This window comes from Zea mays, chromosome 1 (genome assembly GCF_902167145.1).
Source record: "Zea mays cultivar B73 chromosome 1, Zm-B73-REFERENCE-NAM-5.0, whole genome shotgun sequence".
Classification (NCBI taxonomy): Eukaryota; Viridiplantae; Streptophyta; class Magnoliopsida; order Poales; family Poaceae; genus Zea; species Zea mays.
The window spans coordinates 132,852,428-132,878,514 of NC_050096.1; the positions used below are offsets into that span (position 1 = coordinate 132,852,428).

The 26,087-nt window shown below is 44.4% G+C and overlaps 1 protein-coding gene and 2 non-coding genes across 3 annotated transcripts; 1 reads left to right on the forward strand and 2 right to left on the reverse strand.

The window, feature by feature from the left end:
* Nucleotides 1-1,090: 1,090 nt before the first annotated feature.
* LOC109943676 (GDSL esterase/lipase At5g45920) lies at nucleotides 1,091-1,913 on the reverse strand. Its single transcript, XM_020547177.1, has 3 exons — nucleotides 1,730-1,913; nucleotides 1,375-1,593; nucleotides 1,091-1,293 (listed from the first exon to the last, which is right to left on the reverse strand). The coding sequence occupies exons 1-3, from the start codon at nucleotides 1,826-1,828 to the stop codon at nucleotides 1,222-1,224; spliced, it is 390 nt and encodes a 129-aa protein (XP_020402766.1). The 5' UTR covers nucleotides 1,829-1,913; the 3' UTR covers nucleotides 1,091-1,221.
* Nucleotides 1,914-22,985: 21,072 nt separating this feature from the next.
* On the forward strand, nucleotides 22,986-23,072 carry TRNAS-GGA (transfer RNA serine (anticodon GGA)). Its single transcript has one exon. It is a non-coding gene; the product is annotated as a tRNA-Ser (tRNA).
* Nucleotides 23,073-23,953: 881 nt separating this feature from the next.
* TRNAT-UGU (transfer RNA threonine (anticodon UGU)) lies at nucleotides 23,954-24,026 on the reverse strand. The gene has a single exon. It is a non-coding gene; the product is annotated as a tRNA-Thr (tRNA).
* Between the last annotated feature and the right edge of the window lie 2,061 nt (nucleotides 24,027-26,087).

Below are 26,087 nucleotides of genomic sequence, written 5' to 3' on the forward strand. Positions count from 1 at the left end.
GCAGGGAAATCGTACCTTCTAGGCCTTGTTCGATCCATGAGCTGCTGCAGCTTCTCACTCTGGCAGTGCTAGAGCACGTCCAGCACGCGGATGAGGAGCGCAGCGAGCGAGATCAGAACGGATGTGGGGACCGCCGACGCCGGTGGGTGCCACGGAAGCCGAACGGCGGCTACGGGCGGATCTGGAGCCAAGGTACAGGTTTTCCTCGGCTTCGCCATCGTCCAACGAGCAGCCGGAACCACAGAAACAGCGGCACTCCGTGCAAGCGCAGCCACAGTAGGTGGCGGCGGCGGCGAGGCCGAAGCACGCGGGCGTCGCGGACTCTACTGACTGGATAGCCTCGTCGTTGACGCGGCGGTCCGGAATCGGTGCGGGGCTGGCGTGGGCCGGCTTCCTGGCTATCGGCGTCGTGTCTCGCAGCTCAAGACACGCTTCGAGGTCTCGCAGCAGCAGGCCAACACCAAGTCAGTGCCACCCCCATTCACCATGCTTGCCGCAGGTCGTTAATTCATTCCGTTACAAAACCGCCAATGCTCCTCTCGCTCTAAAAATCTGATCAAACTTGAGACGACTTGACTCTCTAAAAAAATTGAAATTACATAATAAAAGCAATGTATCTAGAAAATTCAAAATGTGAAAGAGAGCGAGTATATACAGACGGAAGGCTACAACATAGTGACACCTAGTGTTATGAGAAGAACCAACATGAATGTCATATGTGCATAGCAGCTAAAATAGTAAAATGGCAAAATCAGTGTAAAGGCACCACAGGATTCATAAACTTATCCTCAGTTGCTGATAGATTCTCTTCATAAAGCTATGCACAGTAGATAGACAAAGTGGTGTTTTCTCTTTACCGACTACCGCAGGAGGTTCCTGGCAGAGAGTGATGAGCAGCAGTATCAGTATGGATCTAAATGCTGACAACCTTTTCTGACTTACTGAAAGCAGCAGTGCGCATGGATGCAATTCTCACTTTCTAACTGGCAAGCTGCAGATAGTGGAATTTAGGAGTATCATATATGCGTCACAGCAATAGGAAAACAAAATGGGGACCAGCGTGTGAAAGGCACCCAATGACTTGGTTTTTTGCCATGATCGTCGATCGACCACGACATTTCCCGCAGAAAGCTAGCATCATCAGTAGAGCGAACAAGCGTGATATCGGTGGGTTCATTTGATTTGTAGTAGGAGTATCTTCCAATTGGATCTAGTATTTGTTTACCGGATTCTCGCTGGCTCGTAAATCGGTGGAGGAGTGATGAGTATGACAGCAGTGGAGGGCCATCGCTCCTGCGATCGAAGAACCCAAGCGACGGATAGGTGAGCAACCAATCCAAGACATCCGAATCCAAGATAAGCCCATAACTTAACCTTGAAGTAGGCACAGATGGCGCGGAGGTTGCTCTGGTACTCCTTGAGCGGCACGTGCTGGTGCACCTGCACCTGGTCCGGCAGAGAGGCGTCGTTGGCGCCGAAGAAGACTGTCACGGCCGCCGGGTCCGCGCCCGCCGCGCCCTCCATGGCCCACGGCAGCACCTTGAGCGCCCACCACGTGTTGTAGCCGCTGAGCCCGCGCAGCACCATGTCAGCCTAAACAATAGGGGCGCGTAGTCACAGCCAGATCGGGGGTTCGCTAAATCAAGGCCAGCTCGCCCCCACGCTCAACCATCACGTGTGGCCGGCGACGGCGCCGCCAGGGCCCAGGGAGGAGCGCGCAAGGCAGTACCTGGCGAGCGAAGCGGTCGGTGAGCGCGGCGCCCCATCCGCCGGACGCGAAGGACAGCTCGGTGATGGAGTCGCCGAAGAGCACCAGCCGCGGCCGCATGTCCGGTTCCTTTGCTCGGGTCGGGGAATCCGCCGCGCGGCACCGACTCGCTCGCTGATCGAGTGGACCGACGACTTCCACCGCGAGATCCAGAGAGGAGGATTGCGAATCACGGGGCGCTTCACTTCCGAATTCCGATATGCAACTTGGAGGCTCTGGGGCAGTGCAGTGGACAGGTGGCGCCACGGCGACTACCTCTGCTGCATCTGGGAGCAGGCAGATCAAGCGAGGTCGAGGGCGGCGCCGAGGCAGGAAGGACAGGCGGGGAAGAGCCGAGCGAGAGCGAGGGCGGGCACCCATGCGTGGGGATCCAGAGAAGCTGGCATGGATGGCGTCGGATGGTTGAGGAGTATTGCGGTGCGTGCGGCGGAGGATGCGGGGTACGCCGAGACGTGCGAAGAGGAGAGACATCACTTGCACGCGGAGGGAAGGGGAGGCGGGGGCGGTCTACAATAGGCTCTTAATAGTTAGTAGAGATAACCATTAAGTCACCTTCTGTGATTTTTGGCATAGAAGCATGTTATTACCTATAGATGCCAACAAAAATATCTCTTAGTTTAGAACCCCACCTAAATCAGAGTTGTAGTACAAAGTGACCACCTACTCGTTATTCTTTCCTAGAGTTTATCCTAATTAATATTAACCTCAAATTTGTAGAATAGACTACAGTGACCAATGTTAACCCACTATAATTTTTACAATTTTTTTGAAGAATTTTAAATCACTATGGTAGTTTAAACCCCCCCTTAAAAGCTTAAGTAGAAAATGAAAAGGAGAATTAGTGGAAGGAAAGAATGTTACACACACCCCTACAACCAGACCTCCCTAAGTGCCCACTAAAACTTTGAGGGATGTCCAAAAATCTTAATTCCACTCAAAGCCTAGACCAGGCAAGTATAAAACACTTAGAGCATCGTACAATAATGAAACCCTAGTTTACCACTGCCTTAATATTACTTCACCATAATTCGTGTTTACTAAATTTGCATATCATTAACATACATGTATCTAATTCATTGCATTCGATAGATTGTAATCTCACCGACGGAGAGTACGTACTCATCCTGGAGCAAGGAGTTGCTCAGGAGGCAGTCAAGGAGCCAGCACCAGAGCCTGCCACTGATGATCTCCCTGTCCAAGCTTTTGAAGGCAAGCCCCGGTTTTATGCATAAACGTTATATATATGGTATTTTACTGCACTTAATGTTTGTAGGCTTGTACTGTGCACTTAAGTGTAGGAGTTGTCTGAAACCATAGTTGCATGAACTTAGGATTCCTTTTGAGATGGATACTAGTATGCTAGATCGAGTAGCTCCTTTGCTAATTAAGGATCTCGGTAGAAGTTGAGTGATTTTTCTAGCACTCGCGCGTGGTCAGGAATTGGTTGTATCCATTTTTATATCGAAATGATGATGGTTTGTGGACAACGATCCATGGGGATGCGTTGTCTACGAGATGATAAATTGGAATAAGAATTAATGTGTGGTACCTGTGTCAAGCGTTTGAACGTACTAAACACATGTCGAGAAATATGGTAACTCGATAAGCCTAGTACCTGAGTGAACGAGCCCACAGATTGCCCTCCTCACGCGACCTGAGACGTAGTCTCCCATTCCGGTTATGGTGGGTACAAGTGCGGTCACTGCACGACGGCGGTCGGGGTCAGTGAGGCATTGTACACCAAGGCAATGAGCCCCTTTCTGTTATTAGGGAATCGATGGGGACGGTTAATGTGTGGGGACATAATGCCTCGCCATGTCATGTGTTAGGTTTACCTTGCAAAACTCGATTCGAATCATCTGCTTCTCGCAGCTAATGAGACTGCTTGATCCATTGTACTACATTGAGTAATAAGTGGAAAGGAGGTCACATTCAAAGGATGTTGTTTGAAATAATGTTTGATACCATGTATGATTAGCTATGTACTCATCTAGCCTAAAGGATTATACTAAAACTTGAAAAGCTAAAACTTGTTTTTAGACTCAGCTAGTGCTCTTGGCAAACCAAACCCCTCAGCCAAACAGCTGCATGGCCTAGAGGTAGAGGAGTAGACTCCTCATACCGGGTAAGTCTAGCTGAGTATTAGTATACTTAGCCTTGCTTGTGGCATAATTTTTACAGGTTCTCTGTAGGATATGGTTGTTGGAGTGACTTGGCCATCCATCCTGCCACCGGGCTGGATAGTTGAGTGGGACCCTACCTCAGCAGGAGAGGAGCATGAGGAGTGATGGGCCAGGCTTCCCCATCCTCCATTTTCTTTACTGTTAGTTAATTTCCGCTACATCGAGAACAATGGTTACTACTTTTGCAAAACTCTGATGATGATGTAATAACATTAAGTACTCCTTTAAATTATGGTTTTATGCTTTATTGTATTTTCTTTGTGCCTCACCTTCGAGTGAGTATGTGGTACTTGATCCTGTTAGTGGCCTTGTCGGACTAGATCCGAGGGACTAACGGTTTATTCCTATTTAAGTGTGGTCTAGCCTTTAAGGCGGGACTTATGCACTTAAGTTGGAATAATTTCGACGGTTCTGCCACAGCTGGTATCGGAGCTTGTACCACTTCAGAGAAATCAATAAATCATAATTACCGACTTTTCAAAAGTAAAACTTGACTACAAACCAGTATCGGTTAGGTTGCCAAGACGATTAGGATAGCCTTAGGACATGAAGCCTTAGGATACTAGATGGGCAGCTAGGTGGCTAATTGAATATGCCGTACCGGCTAATATGATATAGATGGGGGATTTCGATACCCCTATGCTTGATGAGAGGACGCTTAGGACGAGCATGCATGCATCATTTTTCCATCCTCTTGGTCAAATGTTATTATCAATAAGAAGTTACATAAAACAAGAGTCACCCGTAATAAAATTCTAAAAAATTATAACGGGTATCTCAACTTAACCCTAGAAAAGCCAAATCCTCAGAGATTTTTCTAGTCTTTTGCACTAGCTCCTTTTATTTTTGGTTCTGTTTCTTTTTCGCTTACACTTGCCCTTGCACAGATCACTTCCTACGTACCCACTGACGGAGGGAACACACATTCCCACACACACGGTCTCGCACGAGAGGGTTTTCCCCTCATCTTGTGGGAGGTACTGCAGGGAGCGGGTTACGCAACACCTCCCCAGTACGCGGTGCAGCTGTTCGAGGAGCATCGAGTACCTCACTGTAGGGTGAGGATGACCTTGGAGCCTCATCCACTACAGCCAGGCTAGCATTCTATGGACTCAGAGTCTTTTGGTTTCAGGGCTGATGACACTATAGAGGCCACGTCTCTGCACGTACTGACAACCTTCTGTGGATTTCACCCCTTGGAGATGTCGACCCACCCCGTTGGCTTGTTCCCTGCTGAGAAGAAGGACGACTCGATGTGGAAGGACTGGGTTGAGCATGCCAAGGATGTGTGGGCTCTCTACCCCGGACACACCGCTCACCTGATGGTTCGATGCATGAGTGCCCTGTATCGTCTGTAGGCCTTACGAGGTGAGGCGATGTCCTAGCTTATGGGCCTGGTGGAGTCTACCAAGATCACCCTTGATAACAGGGAGGATCTTGTAGTAGATTTGTCCACTGAGCTGGTGGAGAAGGATCTCCAGGTGGAACAGATGGCCAACCACATACAAGAGATCGAGGATCAGGTTGAAGCCAGGGAGAACACTATTGAGGTTCTGGAAGACCAGCTCTAGAACACCCAGCAGCAGCTCGAGGAAGCCAACCAGCACTTAGACCTGCACCATCAAGAGATTGAGGACATGGAGGCAGAAGGGGCCGATGAGGACGTAGATATCGAGGGAGGGGAGGAACCGGAGCCCGCATCTAGCTTGGACACTACTGGCTTAGGAGGACCACCTTCCCCCGAGTCTAGCGTTGCCTCGTTTGCTCGCTAGATTTCAGGGTTAGGGAAGAAGTGTTCAGTAGTAGCTTTCCTCGAAACTAGCTTAGCTTTTGCACATTGGATGTACTAGGCTAGAAATTTGAGTCTTTTGGGCCTGCTGTAACTAGTGGAAACTCTTTTGGCAAGATGAATGATGAATGATTTTAAGTTTCTTTAAATTCATTAATCAAATTTTATCCTGTTGGTACCAGTTGTGAAAAGCGAGGCAAACTTGGAACCTTGCAAATCTCGCTGTTTAAGTTATTTTATCATATGCAATCAGGGATTTTAAGTATAACAATAGAACCTCCTAAATTTCAGATGGCAGGAAGAGCGCGCCGTCGACAGAATGAGCGCATTCCTTCACCACCGCCGTAGCCTCCTACCATGTAGGAGTTGATGGCTCAACAGAATGAGATTCTGCGGCAGCTCGCTCATCGTCAGCCATCGCCTCAGCACTATAGGGGTGGTGATCACCACCAGCGGGCCCCGGCAGCGGTAACCTACTAGGAATTTCTCAGTACTCATCCGCCGTTGTTCACCAGGGCGAAAGATCCGCTTGATGCTGATGTCTGGCTCAGGGTGGTGGAATCAAAGTTCGCACTACTTAATGGAGAGTGCTTAGATGCGGCCAAGCTCTGTTTCGCCGCCCAGCAGCTTCGTGGGCCCACTAGGACATGATGGGACCATTTCCTCGCCATGCAGTCGTCCGACCAAGTGGTTGAGTTGGGAGAGTTCAAGACGACATTCAGAGGGCATCACATACTAATGGGCATCATGGACCGCAAGTTCAACGAGTTTTTGGCACTCACTCTGGGAAGTCGTACCGTGTTGCAGTACGCCCAAGCTTTCAATGACCTGTGTTAGTACGCAGGCTACCATGCTGACACTGACAACAAGAAGAGAGACAGGTTCAGAAGGGGCCTCAACACTAAGCTCCGTGACCGTCTCAACACAGTCAGGGCCAACAGCTACAACGAGTTGGTCAACTTGGCCATCTCCCAGGAGGATTGCATCACAGCTCGCCTGGCAGAGAAGAAGAGGAAGACCCCTATGGCAGGGCCATCAGCACAGCCTCAGCGCTTCAGGATTGTGTCCGACACTCAGAGCAGAGGACCTCAACAGCAACATGGACGATGGGTGATCCGACCACAACAGCAGCAACAGGCACCCAACCGCTCTCAACCCCCAGCTCAGAGGAACCACAATCAGTAGCAGTCGCAACAGCAGTAGTATTGCCAGGGCAATGACAACAAATGCTTCACCTGTGGCAGCACCAGACACTATGCCAAGAATTGTCCCAGAAACCAGCAGAGGGTGCAAGTGAGGCAGAGGGTGCAAGTGAGGTAGGGCAGGCTGAACTTCACCACATTGGCTGACATTTCGGAGGGAGCACCCGTCATGACCAGTATCTTTTCTGTTTTAAATTACCCTGCAGTCATTATTTTTGATTCTGGTGCATCACACAGCTTCATCAACGCAAAATTTAGTGTCAAATGTCAGCTACCTTTTCACCACACAAATGAGGCCATTATGATTGCAACACCCGGAGGTAGGGTTGCCACCTATCAACTCAACCGGCAGGTGCCAATAAACTTGGGTAGTATTATATTTAGAACCACCCTCCTTATCATGGGATTGGAGAGTGTGGACATCATCTTGGGGACTGACTGGTTATCATGGCATCATGCATTCATTGATGTCGCAGCAAGAGCCATTGAAATACACTCACCAATTTGTGGAGAAATCACTTTGTACCTACCTAACCAGGGTTGTACCCATTCTTGTGCACTCACCAGGGTAGAATCACCTATGGAAAGGCTTCCAGTAGTCTGTGAGTACCCTGATGTTTTCCTAGACGAATTGCCAGGGATGCCACCCGACAAGGATATAGAGTTTGCCATAGAATTGCAACCAGAGACTGCACATATTTCTAAGAGACCATATAGGATGCCTCCAGATGAGTTGGAAGAACTGAAGAAACAATTGCAAGAGTTGCTAGACAAGGGGTTCATTCGCCCAAGTACTTCACCATGGGGATGTCCGACCTTGTTCGTAAAGAAGAAGGATGAGAGTCTGAGACTATGTGTTGATTACCGCCCTCTCAATGCGGTAACAAGTATCCTTTACCCCGCATTGATGTTGTGTTTGATCAGTTGGTCGGAGCCAAGGTGTTTTCCAAGATAGACCTTCGCTCTGGCAATCACCAAATCAAGATCAGGGCCAGTGATATTCCGAAGACGGCTTTCTCAACCAGATATGGGCTTTATGAGTACTTGGTGATCTCATTCGGGTTGACAAATGCTCCGGCATACTTCATGTATTTGATGAATTCAGTGTTTATGCTAGAATTGGACAAATTTGTGGTGGTCTTCATTGATGATATCCTGGTATATTCAAAAAGTGAAGACAAGCATACAAAGCACTTGCACACCGTACTTCAGCGACTACGGGATAATCGCTTGTATGCCAAATTCTCCAAATGTGACTTCTGGCTAAGAGAGATCAAGTTCTTAGGTCACACCATTTCACAGGACGGGATAGCAGATGATCCTGAGAAAGTACAAGAAGTGATGGATTGGAAGCCTCCTACCACCGTGCGACAGATTCGGAGTTTTCTGGGATTGGCAGGATACTATCGGCGATTCATTCTAGATTTCTCCAGAATTGCTAAACCAATGACTGAGTTGTTGAAGAAAGGAGTGAAGTTTGATTGGAGTTAGAAATGTGAAGATGCCTTTCACGCCTTGAGGCGACATCTGACAACAGCACCCGTGCTAGCACAGCCAGACAACACTAAATCATTTGATGTGTATTGTGATGCTTCGGGCACTGGACTAGGTTGCGTTTTGATGCAAGACAACCGAGTTATTGCCTACGCATCCAGAGCACTTAGGCCTCATGAGCAAAATTATCCCACACATGATCTGGAGTTAGCAGTGGTAGTCCATGCTCTGAAGATATGGAGACATTATCTAATGGGGGCTCATTGTAATATTTATACTGACCTTAAGAGCCTCAAGTATTTTTTCACTCAGGCTGATCTTAATATGAGGCAGAGGAGATGGTTAGAATTGATCAAGGATTATGATCTAGAAGTACATTACCATCCTGGCAAGGCAAATGTTGTGGCAGATGCCTTGAGTTGAAAGGCCCAGTGCAACTGTCTAACCATAGACTCTAAGGTCGCTGCTTTGTGCGACGAGTTGCGCAAGCTGAACATGGAAGTGGTTTCCCCAGGTACTTTGGATTATATCTCAGTTGAGCCAACCTTACAAGAGCAGATAATCATGGCACATATTGGTGACATGGGTGTTCAAGTCATTAAGGAAATGCTCAATCAAAAGGTGGATAAGCATAAATGCTTTCGTCAGGACAGCAAGGGTATTTTATGGTTCGAAGACCGACTGGTTGTTCCCAAGAATCCAGAACTCAGGAAGAAAATTTTGGAAGAAGCTCATCTCTCAAAATTTTCCATGCACCCCGGAAGTAACAAGATGTATCATGACCTCAGATCCTTATATTGATGGACCAGGATGAAGAGTTAGATTGCTAAGTACATATCTGAGTGCGACACTTGCCAAAGAATCAAAGCTAGTCATTTAAAGGTAGCAGGTACCTTACAACCTCTCCCCATATCATCTTGGAAATGGGAGGACATTTGCATGGATTTTATTGTGGGATTTTCCAACACCTCCAGGCACCACGATTCTATTTGGGTCATCGTGGATAGGCTAACAAAGACAACTCATTTCTTGCCTGTGCATACCACCCACAAGACAGAAAAATACGCAGAAATCTATATTGACCAAATAGTGTGCTTGCATGGAATCTTAATAACTATCGTGTCAGATAGAGGAGTACCGTTCGTAGCACGTTTCTGGGAGCAGCTACAAAAGTCACTTGGAACAAACGTGATTAGAAGCTCAGCATATCATCCTCAAACTAGTGGTCAAACCGAAAGAGTGAATCAGATTCTCGAGGACATGTTGAGAGCATGCGTGATACACTATGGCAAGGATTGGGACAAATATCTTTCTCTGGCAGAATTCTCTTACAATAATAGATACCAATCCAGCCTGAAGATGGCACCCTTTGAGGCCTTGTATGGGAAAAGGTGTAGAACACCGTTAAATTGGTCACAAGCTGGAGAAAGGGAGGTATTTGGACCTGATCTAGTGCTTGAAGCCGAGGACAAGGTCAGAGTCATTAAGAAGAACTTAGAGGCTGCTCAGGCTAGGCAAAAGAGCTATCATGATCAGAGGAGAAAGCCTCTACAGTTCGAAGTGGGGGATCATGTGTACCTCAAGGTCTCACCCACAAAAGGTGTTAAGAGATTTGGGATCAAGGGCAAATTAGCTCCTCGCTATATTGGGCCCTATGAGATCAAGGGGACTTGTGGACCCGTAGCATAAAATTTGAAGCTACCACCTCATATGTCGGCAATTCATGATGTATTCCATGCATCTCAGCTGAAGAAGTGTGTTCGCTTACCAACAGAAGTGCTACCAGAACCTGATTGGAGATAGAACCAGACTTGTCATATCAAGAGCACCCCATCAAAATATTGGACCGTCAGGAAAGTTCAACTCGAGCAAAGTCAATCAAAATGTATAAGATCCAGTGGAGCCACCATTCAGAAGAGGAAGCTACTTGGGAAACTGAGGATTTTCTATGCTCTCACTACCCCGATTTTCTGCCCAAAGAGATCGGTACGTAACTCGGATCCAACCCCCCACCTACCCTTTTGAATCTAAGTATAAGAGAAATAGAGTTAACAAGAACTGAGTAAGATGTGAGACTAAATCTAGAAGGGCTTCCTTCTAAAGTTGCAAAGAGGATGACATTCGAAGAGCAGCTTACTAGAGAACCTTGACAAAAGAAACCACACCGCGCAAGCATGCACCTTCTTAGCACGCCTCTAAAGGATCCCTACCAAAATCTCGGGACAAGATTCCTTTAAGGATGGAGGGCTGTAACACCCCAGATGTTACCCAAGCCCCTGACACAATACATGCACCTATGGCCTATTAACACATGTGTTTAAGTGGGGAGAAGGGGGCACCAAAACTTTAGAAACCATGGCTTAATTAAGTGATGATCATGATAGAAGGAATACCTAGCTTTTCATGTATCTCCACCTTGGAAAAAGATGCTCAAACCCTAGACCCCCCCTCTTGAGCCATTAGACCCCCAAGCATTGGATTAGTGGGAAAACTATGCAAAGTTCAAGTACATTTATATATCTACAAGAAAGAGCACTCCAGAAAGGTCCCACAAAACCCCCAAATTAAGCACCCAAGTGAAGAGCACTCCAGAGCAACCAAATTTTCTCTACGTTAAAAATCAGCCCTCTTCTAAAGATCAGAGGTGTTCACTTAGTTGCTGGCGGCAAATCTACATGGTCCAATTGACAAAAAGGAGCCAAATTACCCAAGGCACACCCCTGAAAAATTTGAAACCAAACTAGAACCGTTTGACATGGTTTGACACAAGTTTTGTCTCGGGTTGAACAGTGTCGACAACCCTGACTTGGCGCCACCATATCTCCCAAACCAGACCCGATCTTCCCATGGAACTCACATGAACTAGGTAGTCCTAGGTGCAAAGAAGAGATCTTACAAATGTCTTATGGCCAGATTCGCACGTTTGGCTGCTCAGCAAGAGCTAGAACTCGGGCAGAAAGAAACGACCACGTGTTTGACGTGCCCTGGCAATGCTAGAGCACGCCCCGGTGCTCGGCCCCGCGCGCGCGACGCCGCGCGACGCCTGACCCCGCGCCCACGCCCGCTCCCGCGCCTATAAAGCCGACCAAGGCCTTGACCATACACCCCCGCTCAGCCCCGCCCAAGCGCAAGTCCGCCGGACCTCGCTCTGCGCACGGCGTGCCAGCGGCCGCCCGAGCCCCGACCACCATGGATCAGCCACTCCAGCCCTCCTCCACCCCATCCAATCCCTCGGCTAGCCTCCCTGAAACTCAGTGAAGCTCCCCGAGCCCTCGGACCATGCACCACATCGCCGGAGGTGCTGGATTGACGTCGCTGGACTTCGTCTGACCGCCATCACACGTAGACCGGGATGCACGGTGAGCCACTCTTCGATTCCTTGCGCCTACAGCACCATTGACCTCCAGTGAAGCTCCCTGTGCGGTTTGATTGTACTCTACAGTCGTGGGCATGCCAGAGCACGCGTCGCCGACGAGCCCGACCGCCTGCGCACGCGGCCAGCCCTACTCCGGCCATCACCGCCGTCGATAAGCCGTGCCACCACTTTTTCTCTCTGCGGCTACTGTTCCGGCGAGGAGGGAGCATGGGTTAAGAAAGGGGAAACGCCAGGGGGTTATTGGAAATGTCAGTGACTCTGGTGAATAGTTTTCCAGGGGCACGGATTTAAGGATTTGGTTAAGGAAAACCCCAGGGGCCCCGGTGCAAAGCTGTTTTTCTTAAACCTTTAGATTTATTCTTTTTCAAATAAGCAGTAGACTTAGAAAATTCATAACTTGAGTTGTAATCATCCAAACAAACAAATTTTGTTAGAACCTGCATTTCATGAACTATCCAGTAAAAATGATAAACACCATGGTTCCTGTAATCCTTTTTATAGTTTGGATTTATTTAAGTAAACTGCCCAAACCTTGATAACCAGAGGAAAAATAAAAATACTTTTAGACTAGGGCTGAGAAAAATTGGAGACATACTTAACTAGTATCTACACTGTTTAAAAATATTAAACTCCCCAATATACTAGGTTAAGGAAAGATTATCCATTAAAACTTATATTGGCCCAAACCTTAAGAAAATGAAAAAAGGGATTTAAAATGAGGACCAAAAGGTAACCACATTTTTCCTACCTTGCTCAGGTGATAAAGTTTATGAGAAAAATTTGTTGAGCCCTAATCCAGTACAAAGAAAATGCACCACCTTTTATTTAATAAAAATAGTGAGAACTTAGAAAAATCATAGAAAAATAATCCTAAGGAGGAACAACTCCAACCTTAGGAATGACTACTATTATGCTAAAAAGAATCTAGGAAAATACACGTTCTGTTGTTTGATATTTTTCAAATGACAAGTTAGTTATAAGTGTCTTTTGGCATTAAACCTTGAAAAATCACAACTAAATAACCATTAAGTCACCTTCTGTGAATTTTGGCACAGAAGCATGTTATTACCTATAGATGCCAGCAAAAATATCTTTTAGTTTAGAACCCCACCTAAATCAGAGTTGTAGTACAAAATGACCACCTACCCTCACTTTTGTTATTTTTCCTAGAGTTTATGCTAATTAATCTTAGCCTCAATTTTGTAGAATAGACTACAGTGACCAATGTTAACCCACTGTAATTTTTACAAAATTTTTGAAGAAGTTTAAATGAAAAGGAGAATTAGTGGAAGGAAAGAATGTTACACACACCCCTACAAATAGGCCTCCCTAAGTGCCCACTAAAACTTTGAGGGATGTCCAAAAATCTTAATTCCACTCAAAGCCTAGACAAGGCAAGTATAAAACACTTAGAGCATTGTTCGATAAAGAAACCCTAGTTTACCACTGCCTTAATATTACTTCACCATACTTCGTTTTTACTAAATTTGCATATCATTAACATACATGTATCTAATTCATTGCATTTGATAGATTGTAATCTCGCCGACGGAGAGTTCGTACTCATCCCGGAGCAAGGACTTGCTCAGGAGGGAGTCAAGGAGCCAGCACCAAAGCCTGCCACTGAGGATCTCCCTGCCCCAGCTTTTGAAGGCAAGCCCCTGTTTTATGCATAACCGTTATATATGCTATTTTACTGCACTTAATTTTGTAGGCTTGTACTGTGCACTTAAGTGTAGGAGTTGTCTAAAACCCTAGTTTCATGAACTCAGGATTCCTTTTGAGATGGATACTAGTATGCTAGGTCGAGTAGCTGCTTTGCTAATTAAGGATCTCGGTAGAAGTCGAGTGATTTTTCTAGCACTCGCGCGAGGTCAGGAATTGGTTGTATCCTTTTTTATATCGAAATGATGATGGTCTGTGGACAACGATCCATGGGGATGCATTGTCTACTAGATGAAAAATTGGAATAAGGATTAATGTGCGGTATCTGTGTCAAGCGTTTGAACGTATTAAACGCATGTCGAGAAATATGGTAAATCGATAAGCCTAGTACTTGAGTGAACCTGCCCGCAGATTGTCGTCCTCACGCGACCTGAGACGTAGTCTCCCATTCCGGTTATGGTGGGTACAAGTGTGGTCACTGCACGACGGCGTTTGGGGTCAGTGAGGCATTGTACGCCAAGGCGGTGAGCCCCTTTCTGTTGCTAGGGAATCGATGGGGACGGTTGATGTGTGTGGGGATGGAGTGCCTCGCCACGTCATGTGTTTAGGTTTACCTTGCAAGGTTTAAAAACTTGATTCGAATCGTCTGCTTCTCGCAGCTAATGAGACTGCTTGATCCATTGTACTGAATCGAGTAATAAGTGGAAAGGAGGTGACATTCAAAGGATGTTGTTTGCAATAATGTTTGATACCATGTATGACTAGCTAGGTACTCATCTAGCCTAAAGGATTATACTAAAACTTGAAAAGCTAAAACTTGTTTTTAGACTCAGCTAGTGCTCTTGGCAAACCAAACCCCTCAGCCAAACAGTTGCATGGTCTAGAGGTAGAGGAGTAGACTCCTCACACTGGGTAAGTCTAGCTGAGTATTAGTATACTCAGCCTTGCTTGTGGCATAATTTTTACAGGTTCTCTGGAGGATATGGTTGTTGGAGTGACTTGGCCATCCATCCTGCCACCAGGCTGGACAGTTGAGTGGGACCCTACCTCAACAGGAGAGGAGCATGAGGAGTGATGGGCCAGGCTTCCCCATCCAATTGTATTAAAGGCTTGGCTTCCCCATCCAGTTAAATGCTTGTGACATAACTTACTCCAAAAAGTTCTGACAAATGATGATTCAGACGAGATTCGGTGTTTTTGAACTATTAAAGGCTTGGCTTCCATTTGGGTTGTAGATGTAACCAACCCCCTATTAAGGATAGCGTAGAAAGAAATAATAGAAAAAGAGCTCCAATATAAAGATCTTCATTGGTGCGCAATCCAATTGTATACCACCACTAATAAACCCCAGAATAAGCGATATTCACTTGACCGCAGCACCTCCTCGAGTAAATGCTTCCGCAGCGGGTTGCCCAAAATGAGGACCCCAAATGGCATGAGCAATAGGTCTTACGTGTAAAGGATCATGTATCCATGATTCAAAATTTCCTTGCCAAGCTACATGAAACAGATTTTCGGACGTCCATAGAAAGATTATTGCTGACTGCCCAAAGTGAGAAGCAAAAATGTTCTGATAATGACGTTCCTGAGTAATATCATCATGAATTTCGAAATCATGTGCGGTAGAAATACCAAACCAAATACGACGAGTAGTGGGGTCCTGAGCTAAGCCTTGGCTAAACCTAGGAAATCTTAATTCATTAATGCCTTTCCAATCCTCCTAGCCACTATCCTACTGCAATAATTCTCGCTAAGAAGAATGCCCATGTTGTGTCAATTCCACCCAAAAGGTAATGGGTTACTCCTATAGCACGTCCTTGTATAATGCTCAAGGCTCTAGGCTGAGTAGAAGGAGCAACTTTTAATTTGTTATGAGCCCAAGTGATAGATTCAATGAGTTCTTGCTAATAACCATGACCGCTAAAGAAAAAAAAATTAAACTGAAAGCCCAAACAAAATGAGCGACTAAGAAAAAAAGACCATATGCAGATAATGAAGAACCATAAGACTGAATTACTTGGGATGCATGTGCCCACAAGAAATCTCGAAGCCAGCCATTAATCGTAATGGAACTCTGTGCAAAGTTTCCCCCTGTGATATGAGTTACTATCCCTTGATCACTTATAGTACCCCAAAAATCCGACTGCATTTTCCAACAAAAATGGAAAATGACTACCGAAATAGAATTGTACATCCATTATAGACCTAAGAGAACATGATCCTAGGCGGATACTTGACATGTTCCCCCTCGCCCAGCTCTGTCGCTAGGGAAGCGAAAGTCAAGATTTGCTTTATCAGGAATCAGACGGGAACTACGAGCAAATACAAACCTTTCAAAAGTATTAATACAGTCACATGGATGGTAAATGCGTGAATGTGATGGACTAAAAAACATGTAGTTCCTAATGGAATAGGTAACAAAGTTACTTTGCCACCTATAGCTACTAACTCGCCACCTCCCCACCTTAAGCTGGTACTTGTTGTTGCACCAGGAGCTGTTATGCCAGGCGCGCCAGCATGGATATTTTGTATCCATTGAGCAAAGATGGGTTGTAATTGTATGGCGGTATCCAAAAACATATCTTCGGGACGACCTAAAGCACTCATGGTATCATTATGAATGTACAAGCCAAAACTGTGAAAACCCAGAAATATACATACCCAGTTAAGGTGGGATATGATTGCATCGCGATGTGTAAGGACACGATCTAATAGATCGTTGTATCGAGTAGTTGGATCATAGTCTCTTACCATAAAAATGGTTGCATGTGCAGCAGCACCAACTATTAAAAATCCGCCAATCCACATGTGGTGTGTGAACAAGGAAAGTTGTGTACCATAGTAAGTAGCTAGGTATGGATTGGGGGGCATTGAGTACATATGATGAGCTACAACAAAAGTTGTAGAGCCTAGCATAGCTAGGTTATGAGATAATTGAGCATGCCATGACGTTGTTAGGCTTTCATAGAGACCTTTATGGCCTTGTCCGGTAAATGGACCCTTATGAGCCTCCGAAATATCTTTAAGTCCATGACCAATACCCCAATTGGTCCTATACATATGACCGACGACCAGGAAAAGAATAGAAATAGCTAAATGATGGTGTGCAATATCGCTCAACCATAGACCACCGATTATTGGATCTAGTCCTCCACGAAAACTAAGAAATTCTGCATATTTGGACCAATTCAAGGTGAAAAAGGGGTTGCTCCTTCGGCAAAACTAGGATAAAGTTGAGCCAAAAGGTCGCGATTCAAGATAAATTCATGAGGATGTGGACATGTGGTATCTCTTTAGGATCAACCCCAGCATCGAGAAATTGGTTAATCGGTGAAGACACATGGATTTAGTGTCCCACCCAAGAAACAGACCCAAGTCCTAATAATCCCGCTAAGTGGTGATTCAACATGGACTCTACATCTTGGAACCAGGCCAATTTGGGAGTGGCTTTGTGATAACTGGACAAGGCTATTATTACAAGTCCAAAAAATACGTAATGACATAAATAAGTTGTGGTGCCATTCATTCTATCATCCATTGTGTACCGGTCGTCCCTAGTTAGAGACAACCACTTCAACAGGAGCGAGGATGGAATGCTCGACAGCTTTAGTTGAATGATCTGATCCCGAAGCCTTTGCAATGTTACTTGGTTCAACTCCATTTGTGACCTTTTCTCGTATGTGGGACTCTCTATCTTGTTGGGTGCTTTAGCGGTTTGATTGGCGGGTTTTCGGCCTTGCGTAGATGGTTTGCTTGGGCTCTATTTGATCTGTTTCTTGTCCCTATGGGTTCGATTGGCAATCAGGATATCGGTAGCTTGCATGAACTGACATGCTAGGTTTACTGCATTTGAGATAAGTAAAGGTTAAGTTAAGTATCGTGGGTAAAATAGTTTCTCGGACTACAGTGAGAGAAGTGGATCTTCTCGTTCCCAGGCGGCGAGGGTCATCGGTGCACCTCCACCTCACCTAAAGGAAGAAGTTATTTCATATATAAACCTGGTCTAGTTTTGTTTGGACTTGGGCTTAGATGTAGTTGAAACGCGAAGCAACAAGCAAGGGATGAGCGCTTTGTTGCTAAAGCGCATACGTTCAAACAAGTAAAAAACAACAAGTTAGTTAGCTTAGTTAATTCAAAATTCTAAGACATAGGTTTCATTATGCGCACTTTCCATACTTCGTGGGTGCAACATCAACAAATTCCCGGACTAGCTTCTCTTTTCATACCTGGCACGGCAGATTGAGTGAGTGAGTCCACTGTTTACGTTACAACTAGCAGTAGCGGTTTTGGTATAGTTACAAAGGTAACCGGTAGGTGACTGTTGAATCGACATTAGTTATGAAAGGGGGAAATAGCTGCAAAGACAGGTACTTATTAAGGAACGAATGAGACTGACTTAGAGAAGGGGCCGTCGTTGGTGCATAACAGATCTTTACCTAAATGGTTTCAATTTCAACCAATCTGTAGTTGATAGCCAAGGTCGCGTTATTAATACTTGGGCTGATATCATCGGCATAGGAGCCTACTCAGCGTCAGCGGCTTCGTGCCGCACAGCGGATAGCTTTTATCGAGCAAGTAGTTAAGGACTAGAATGAGCGAAGAGGAATACAAATCCACCCAGGGAGTTAGATCTTACCTCGCTATGAAGCATCCACCCTTTGATTTACGAATTGGCTATAATATTTACTCTAAAAAGCTATTCCTCGCAAGCGTTGTCTTGTCTGTTCCTGTTCTGGATTGGGGAAGAAATTGCTCAAGCTGAAGAATATGTAGATAATGTTGTGAAACAACTATCCCAGATCATAAGTTCAATAGCTTGATCGGGTCGACCAGGTCAGGCCCGATCATGAGTGAATAGAAAATTGAAAACGTACATAGGCAAATCTTTGATTTGGAAGAGTTTTTTACTCATATCTTTGGGACCTTTAAGAGGAAATGAGTGACTTTCTGCCGGAGAATAGTAGTCATCTGTACTCATCTTTTGTCCTTCCATACTTACTAAGCAAACTAGGTCACACCTGGACAACTAGGGAACATAAGCGGGTGATCTAATGATTCAGTGGGGAAAGCTGTTCATAAGGACCGGTGAGATGGTACTCCCCTGTGGTATCCCAAGAACCGTATTCCCATGGGCATTTCCTCCAAAATAGGTTGTTTTGAGAAAGTAATCTATTAGCTGCACAAGTCCAGAGTTGTGTGTACCCCTAGTGAAAGAGTGGAGGAGTTCAGACGCATATCGATACCAAAGTGAGAAGCCTCTCTTAAATTCCCATAAGGATAAGGAAAAGTAGACGGTTCGAAACCCGTGCTTAAATCCTACTCAAGGCCCACTACGGGTTGCGAGCAATTAACAAGTAGAGACAAGGATGAGGAGAAATGACGCATATACGGCCGGCCTGGCTCACTCTTGATGTTGGTAGTTCAAGTGAATTGTCGTAGTGTAAGGAAGATTGATTGGTTTTCAGATTGCTACTTGGCTGGCATAAGAAAGAAGGCGCCCCGACAGGAATTCTGTGAGCTTGACTTGCGCGCAGGCTACCACCAGATACGAATGGAAGATCGCTACTATACTAGTTGCGGGTCTAGTTGCTGTCCAGTGAAACGTTTCCTTATTGCTCAGTCAACCGGGAAAGTGGGTGGAAAAACCCTTCGGGCACTTCGGTTTCGATGTTAGTCCAGTGGCAGTTGCCTGTCATATAGTGGGCCTTCGGATTCATAGGTGCCTTGCTTATATTTATTTTCAGAGAAGTTGGAGCTTGTAGGAAGAGAGGGTCAAATGCAAGAGGAGTGGGCCCTGTGATGTTTTACTGTGAAGACAAGTCCCAATCGGAGATACAAGCTTCATTGTCTTCTTTGAAGTGAGTTCCGGCATGAGTGCTGAACCAACCGGTAAAAATCATTAACGATGCAAAAATCAATGCACCAATTGTGGTACAATAGAGTTGTAATTGACTAGTTATTCCGGATGCTCGCCAAATCTGAAAAAATCAGAGGTTATTTGGATTCCTCGGAAACCCCCGCCTACATCACCATTCAAATTTTCTTGTCCTACTATTGCCCAAACTACCTGAGCACTAGGTCCAATGTGAGTGGGATCTCTTAGCCATGCTTCATAATTGGAAAAACGGGCACCGTGGAAGTACATGCCACTCAACCAAAGAATGATAATGGAGAGTTGGCCGAAATGAGCAATAAAGACTTTTTGGGAGATCTCCTCCAAATCACCGGTATGACTATCGAAATCGTGAGCATCAGCATGTAGGTTCCAGATCCAAGTGGTAGTATCGAGGCCCTTAGCAATTGTTCTTGAGAAATGCCCGGGTCTGGCCATTCCTCAAAAGATGTTTTTATAGGATCCCTATCCACATCAATTTTAACTTCTGGTTTCCACGAACGAATAATCATTAAGTCCTCCTCTTTCCAGACAAATCACACAAAGAGACCCACCAACTGTCTTTTTATTGATTCTTTTAAAGATAGATATTATGATTAGTCCTTTTCTTTACTATCTATCGTCCTTCTATTTTTTTAGTTATTCACTGGAGCAATTATATATTGAAGTCAATTCTAGGTAACTGTTCGGATCTATTATGACATAAGAATTAGGTGCCTAACGAACATTGGTTATTCTGGAAAATTATTTCCCGAAATAACAAAAAAACTTTTTTTATGTTTTAATTTAAGAAGGTGGTGTATTTTTTTGAGGGTATAAGCCCCTATCTACATCTACTTTCCTTGAGTGAGCATAATATAGATTTTTCATTCGATTCAAAATTCCAAGATAACTCATTAGAATTATTAATAAGACCGTCCTGATATATTAGGTAGGAATATTTAGATTGCTGATTTTTATGTACTTTATTACTTCTGTTCCAGAGCCTATCCCTATTGTTTATCCTTATGAAATATGATATAAAATTGAAGGTAGAAGAAAGGGATATAATGAAATTCTTTATTTGATTTTCAACCAAACCACCCTTTTTATGAAAATGGAGAGTGGTATTATTCAAATTCAAAGCGGTTCGTAATCTTTGACCAGTTCTGTGCTTCAGTAGCTTAATCAAACCAAGCTTCCACAATTTTCGAATCGCCCTATAGAATGGCCTATTCTCCTTGGATGGAATAGGCAGTTCCTTTCCCTAGAACCGTACTTGAGAGTTTCCTATGGCTTAGACATTTCTATCTTAATTTCCCCTATCTTAACTGAATTTGATTTCTCAAAAATCAATCCAATTTCTTATTGGGTTAATGAGAAGAAGTTAATTACCTAAGTTTCAAACCCTAATTTTGATCAATAATCAGTTTGATCTTTTCTGCCACCTTCAGAAGAATGAAGCATAGATAGACCTATATCCTTCGTTCGAATTTTCTGAAAGGTAACTATCTCAGTTTCGATTCTTTCATATATGAAATTTCTATAGAATCCTAGAAAACACCTTTTTCCATAAGAAAGAAAAAAAGAACTTACTAACTTTGGGATCTAATACTACACTGCTGCTTAATCCCTTAGTGGATCGACTTTATTACATAAGCGGATTCCTAAATTTTTTCCCATATTGTAGTATAATGAAGCAATTTTTTTAGTTGTATCGACCCAGTCGCTCACTAATTGATCTTTACAGTGTGTTCTCTATCAATTTCAGCTTTATCCATAGAATAGTAGTATAGGCTCTACTTTCTTCCTATTTTGATTCTCATGAAGTGTCCTTCCTTCCTACAATTGATAGGGTAAAATCGTTGTTTTGACGATCCCTATGTAGAAAGCCATCTTTTCTAGTATTCACTAGAAAATTTCCCCTTTCTTTTTTTCTTCTTTCTATAGTGGAGATAGTCGCACGTAATGACAGATGACGTCCATATTATTAAAAGCTTGCTGTAAGAAGGGGTTTTGTTCTAGCGCCCGGAAATAATATTCCAAAGCCTTTGTATGCTCTCCATTGCTTATGTGCATAAGGCCTATACAGTATATAACTTCGATCATAGGGGTCAATTTCTAGTTGCATAGCTTCATAATAATTCTGCAAAGCTTTCGCATAATTTCCTTCGGATTGAGCCAACCTCCGTTACGGTCGTTCATTCTATTCAAAAAATCTTCGTTCCAAAACCGTACATGAGGTTTTCATCTCATACAGCTTCTCCCTTCTATACATAGTACTAAGAGAAAAATCTGTAGAATAAAAATCGAATTACTCCCATCTCATTATGCACCAAAGGGGGCTGGTATTTTTCCAAGAAATCTCTAGCCAACCTTCCCACAAGAGGTTTTTCTTAACACCAATGAATTATATTAATGCTAGGGGAAAATGATAGCTCCAAGAATTTCTTTGTTCTCAACGCCTCCTATTTAGAGGAATTAGCCACTTCAACGACCTTTGATGGTTATAAGGGTATCTAAAGTACAAACCTGATGGTTGTTTGTTATCCCAACCATTCTTCCCAACCCTGATACCAATCAGGAAAGGGCTAATTTCTAACAAAGTTTTTCTCTTCTTGATTCCTATTTCGTGGTGTAGTGCTTTTCTCCCCTATGCTGCCTATTGGTACTAGTAGAGTCAGATTGCCATGTAATACATAACCTATCCTATAGGTGCAACCTTTCACTCAATAATTAAATCTACAATTGAAGCATCTGAAGCCACATCAATCGAGGATACACGACAGAGAAGGAATTTTTAGTTCACCTCACCTTCCCCAAGCGCGGGTTTCCTTTACTAATTTTGTTCTCTCTATGCGAACCCTCTCTCTTTCTTGTAAGAATGAGATATAGGTAGGGCTAAAAAAATAGTCAAATGGCACTCTATAATTAGTAAATGCCCTTTTCTCCCCAGAGGTTGTCGGAATTATTTGCAATAAAATATTGGCAACAATCGAGGAAGTCTTATCAATGAATTTTCCATTTATACGGGATCTAGGCATAATTCCCAACCCATTCTATATAGAATTCTTTTCATTCTATCACAAAATAACATAAAACAAAACATTCGATTCTTATAAATCGATCCATATGCTCTAAATGGATAAGAGAGATATGGATTTTCCGCTCAGCTCAAATTGTCTCCTTTTCCTTCTGTTTGGACAAGAAGCGAAGAGTTATGAAATATTTGACTAAGACTGTATTTCATTCCACTTTCCCATTTCTCAACAACAACTTCCCTCATCAGCTATTCCGCGTTTTCAAAGTGATTAATTGCCCCATACCCCTTTTCTATTTAGATTGTATGGCGTAATGTACCTTATGCAAATGGAATTCTAAGGTTCCTTTACTTTCTTATGGAATAAGAAGAATTCTTCCATTCTTTTTTATTTTGATTTTCCCTGAAGAAAAACTTTTCGAGGTAGCAGAATTCCTAGTAAAAAATATAGGATCCTTCCACTTAGATGAAAAATGAATTTTTCCATCCAATCCAATAGAGCCATGGAATTCCCGAGCCATTGTGGTTGTACCTGTACTGCAGGAATACGAAAACTTGCTATTCACTCAGTTTATTTTCCAGAATAAGATTATGTAGGAGAGATGGCCGAGCGGTTCAAGGCGTAGCATTGGAACTGCTATGTAGACTTTTGTTTACCGAGGGTTCAAATCCCTCTCTTTCCGTTTCTCTTAATTCATCAATGTTAGCAATCACAATGTATCAAATTAAATAACAATTTATTCCAACAACAATACCTTTAATTAATAAAAAATATTGATAGCAAATTACTATGGTATGTAAAATACACATCGAGGAAATAACAAAAAAGAAAAAAGTATCATAGGGTTAATCTATTTCTGCTAGGTGAACGGGAAAATACGAATTAAGAGCCTTAGGTGGATTTAGTTTGGGGAAAGGGGTACGGGAAAAAAATTATATGAACCTTTCCTTTTTTCGTTAAGTTCAAGTCTGGCGAGAATAATATTCTACAACTAACAACTCATTTATTTTGAGACCGACCCACTTCCTATCTAGTATTTTTTACTAGTCCTTTATATTGCATTGTGTCAACCGTCAAATGGTTTGGTAATTTGCTCGGATTGAATGAAGCAATATAATTTTGAACCAAACGTTTGGATCGTTGGTTATCCTTCATAGTAATAATATCTTGGCGTTTTTCTAGTGAGTCCTCGTAAAGATCCGAGATGGCGTATTTCTTTAAACGAGGCCCTCGATAACGGGACATGAAGACTCCTTTTTTATTTTATTGAAATTTCATTTTACACAATAAATTTCATTCTATTTACATTACAGAATACAGTGAAATTAAAACAAAATTAAACTAAAGGATAAACAAAGTAAATTCTACTAAAGTAACACAAAAAATGGAGTAACACAAAAAGTGGAATTTCATCAACATCTAGATTTTTTGTATATACATTATTTATTTTTATGCTTTGTATCTAGCAAAATTGTAAGGTAAAATGACATAATAGACCCTGGATTCCCCATTTTATTTGGAGAAAAAGAGAAATTCTTGTTTATAGAACATCGATAGAAAAAAAGCCGACTATCGGATTTGAACTGATGACCCTCGCATTACAAATGCGATGCTCTAACCTTTGAGCTAAGTGGGCTTACATAACAAAAATAGTGTAACAAATAAAAATATATATAGAGAATCTATAAAATGTTAGATCTTGATTATTAATCTTAGTTATTAACTAGTTCTAAATTAGAAGTTCCACTTAGATAGAAAAAATACTAGAATCTCATAAAGATAAAGTTAGCTTGATATGTTTAACTAAATGATTGATGAAGCAGTACGTGCCGGAGGGACTCTAGAACGCTGGGTCTACCTTCTCTCGCCTCACCAAGACGGTGCTCGAGAGCCAAGTAGGCCGGAACATCTTCACGTATGTGGACGACATAGTCGTCGCCAGCAAAAATAAGGCGGATCACCTAGCCGACCTCGCAGAGACATTCGCAAACATGAGAGACGCTCGACTTCGACTCAACCCCGAGAAGTGCGTCTTCGGGGTTCGCCAGGGGAAAATACTGGGCTACCTGGTGTCACACCACGGGATCAAGGCCACCTGACCAAGATTCAGGCAATAGTCAACATGACACCCCCGCAGTCAACCAGGGACATCCAGCGTCTGACAGGCAGATTAGCCGCTCTAAACAGATTCATCTCCATGTCCACCGAGCGGAGTCTACCTTTCCTCAAGACGCTGCGTGGTGCAAAGAACTTCGCGTGGGGGCCAGAATAGGCGTCAGCCTTCGCATCACTCAAGCAGCACCTGTCGGACTTGGCCATTCTCACCAGTCCAGACCCTTCGCTGGCGCTGCTACAATACATTGCCGCCTCGCCACATGCAATCAGTGGAGCCCTAGTCCAAGAGTAGAACAGGGAGGGCAGGACCCGGCAATGTCCAGTCTACTATGTCTCTGAGGTCCTCACGGCCTCCAAGTGTAACATGACCGAGTTAGAGAAAATCTCCTACGCAGTCGTCATGACATCACGCAAGCTGCGCCATTACTTCGAAGCATTCAAGGTGTGGATCACCTCGGACAGGGGACTGGGAGAGCTGTTCCGCAACCCGGAGGTGTCTGTTCGGATCACCAAATGGGTAGCCGAGCTCTCCGGCTACCATATCACCTTCGAGCCCAGAACATCAATCAAGTCACAGGTCCTGGCAGACTTCATCGTTGACTGGACAGGGCCAATAACGCAGCAGGACGAGCCTGTAGGGAAAGTGTGGACCATTCACTACGACTGCGCATGGTGCCATGCGGGGGCAGGCGCAGCTGCAGTCATCACATCACCCACGGGGGTCAAACACAGATATGCAGCACACCTCAGCTTTGCTTTGGAGTCCGATAGATGCACCAACAACGTAGCAGAGTACGAAGCCATCATCCTGGGTCTTCGCAAGCTACGAGTGCTTGGTGTCACCACCTGCATAATCAAAACAGATTCCAAAGTGTTTGCTGGTCAGGTCGAAAAAGAATATTCAGCAAAAGACCCCGCACTCATGCAGTATCTCATGGCTGTTCGCAGTCTTGAGAGACAATTTAAAGGCTTTACCTTGCAACATGTGGACCGAGCCAAGAACGAGGAGGCCGACACATTGGCCAAGGCAGCCGCCAGAGGCGAGGCCTTGCCCTCCGACGTGTTCTACCACGTCATCGGCACGCCAGCCGTCCGTAGTCCAGAGGGCCTACAAATAACCAACGACACTGAGGGCCATCGCATAGTCAACCTCATCATGACCGAAGATTGGCGGGCCCCAATCACCATTGTTCCTGTAGGGATATTACCATCCAAGAGACGTCAATGAGGCCAAGCGCCTCAAGCACCAAAGCCGGGACTTCGCAATCATTGAGGGACAACTTTACAAGAAGGGGGTCAGTCAACCCATGCTTAAATGCGTCACCGAAACCGAAGGAGTCTAGATCCTTCACGAAGTCCACAGCAGAACTTGTGGCTCTCATTCGGGGCCTAGGGCCCTCGCTGCAAAGGTGATCCGTCAAGGATTCTACTGGCTCGCTATAATCTGCGCCGCGAATCGAGTCACGCGGTCGTGCGAAGCCTGCCAGAAGTTTTCTCCCCGTTCAAGCAACCCTTCGCAATACACAAAGTTGTTTGCCCACACATGGCCACTTCAACGCTGGGGGCTGGATATTGTCGGGCC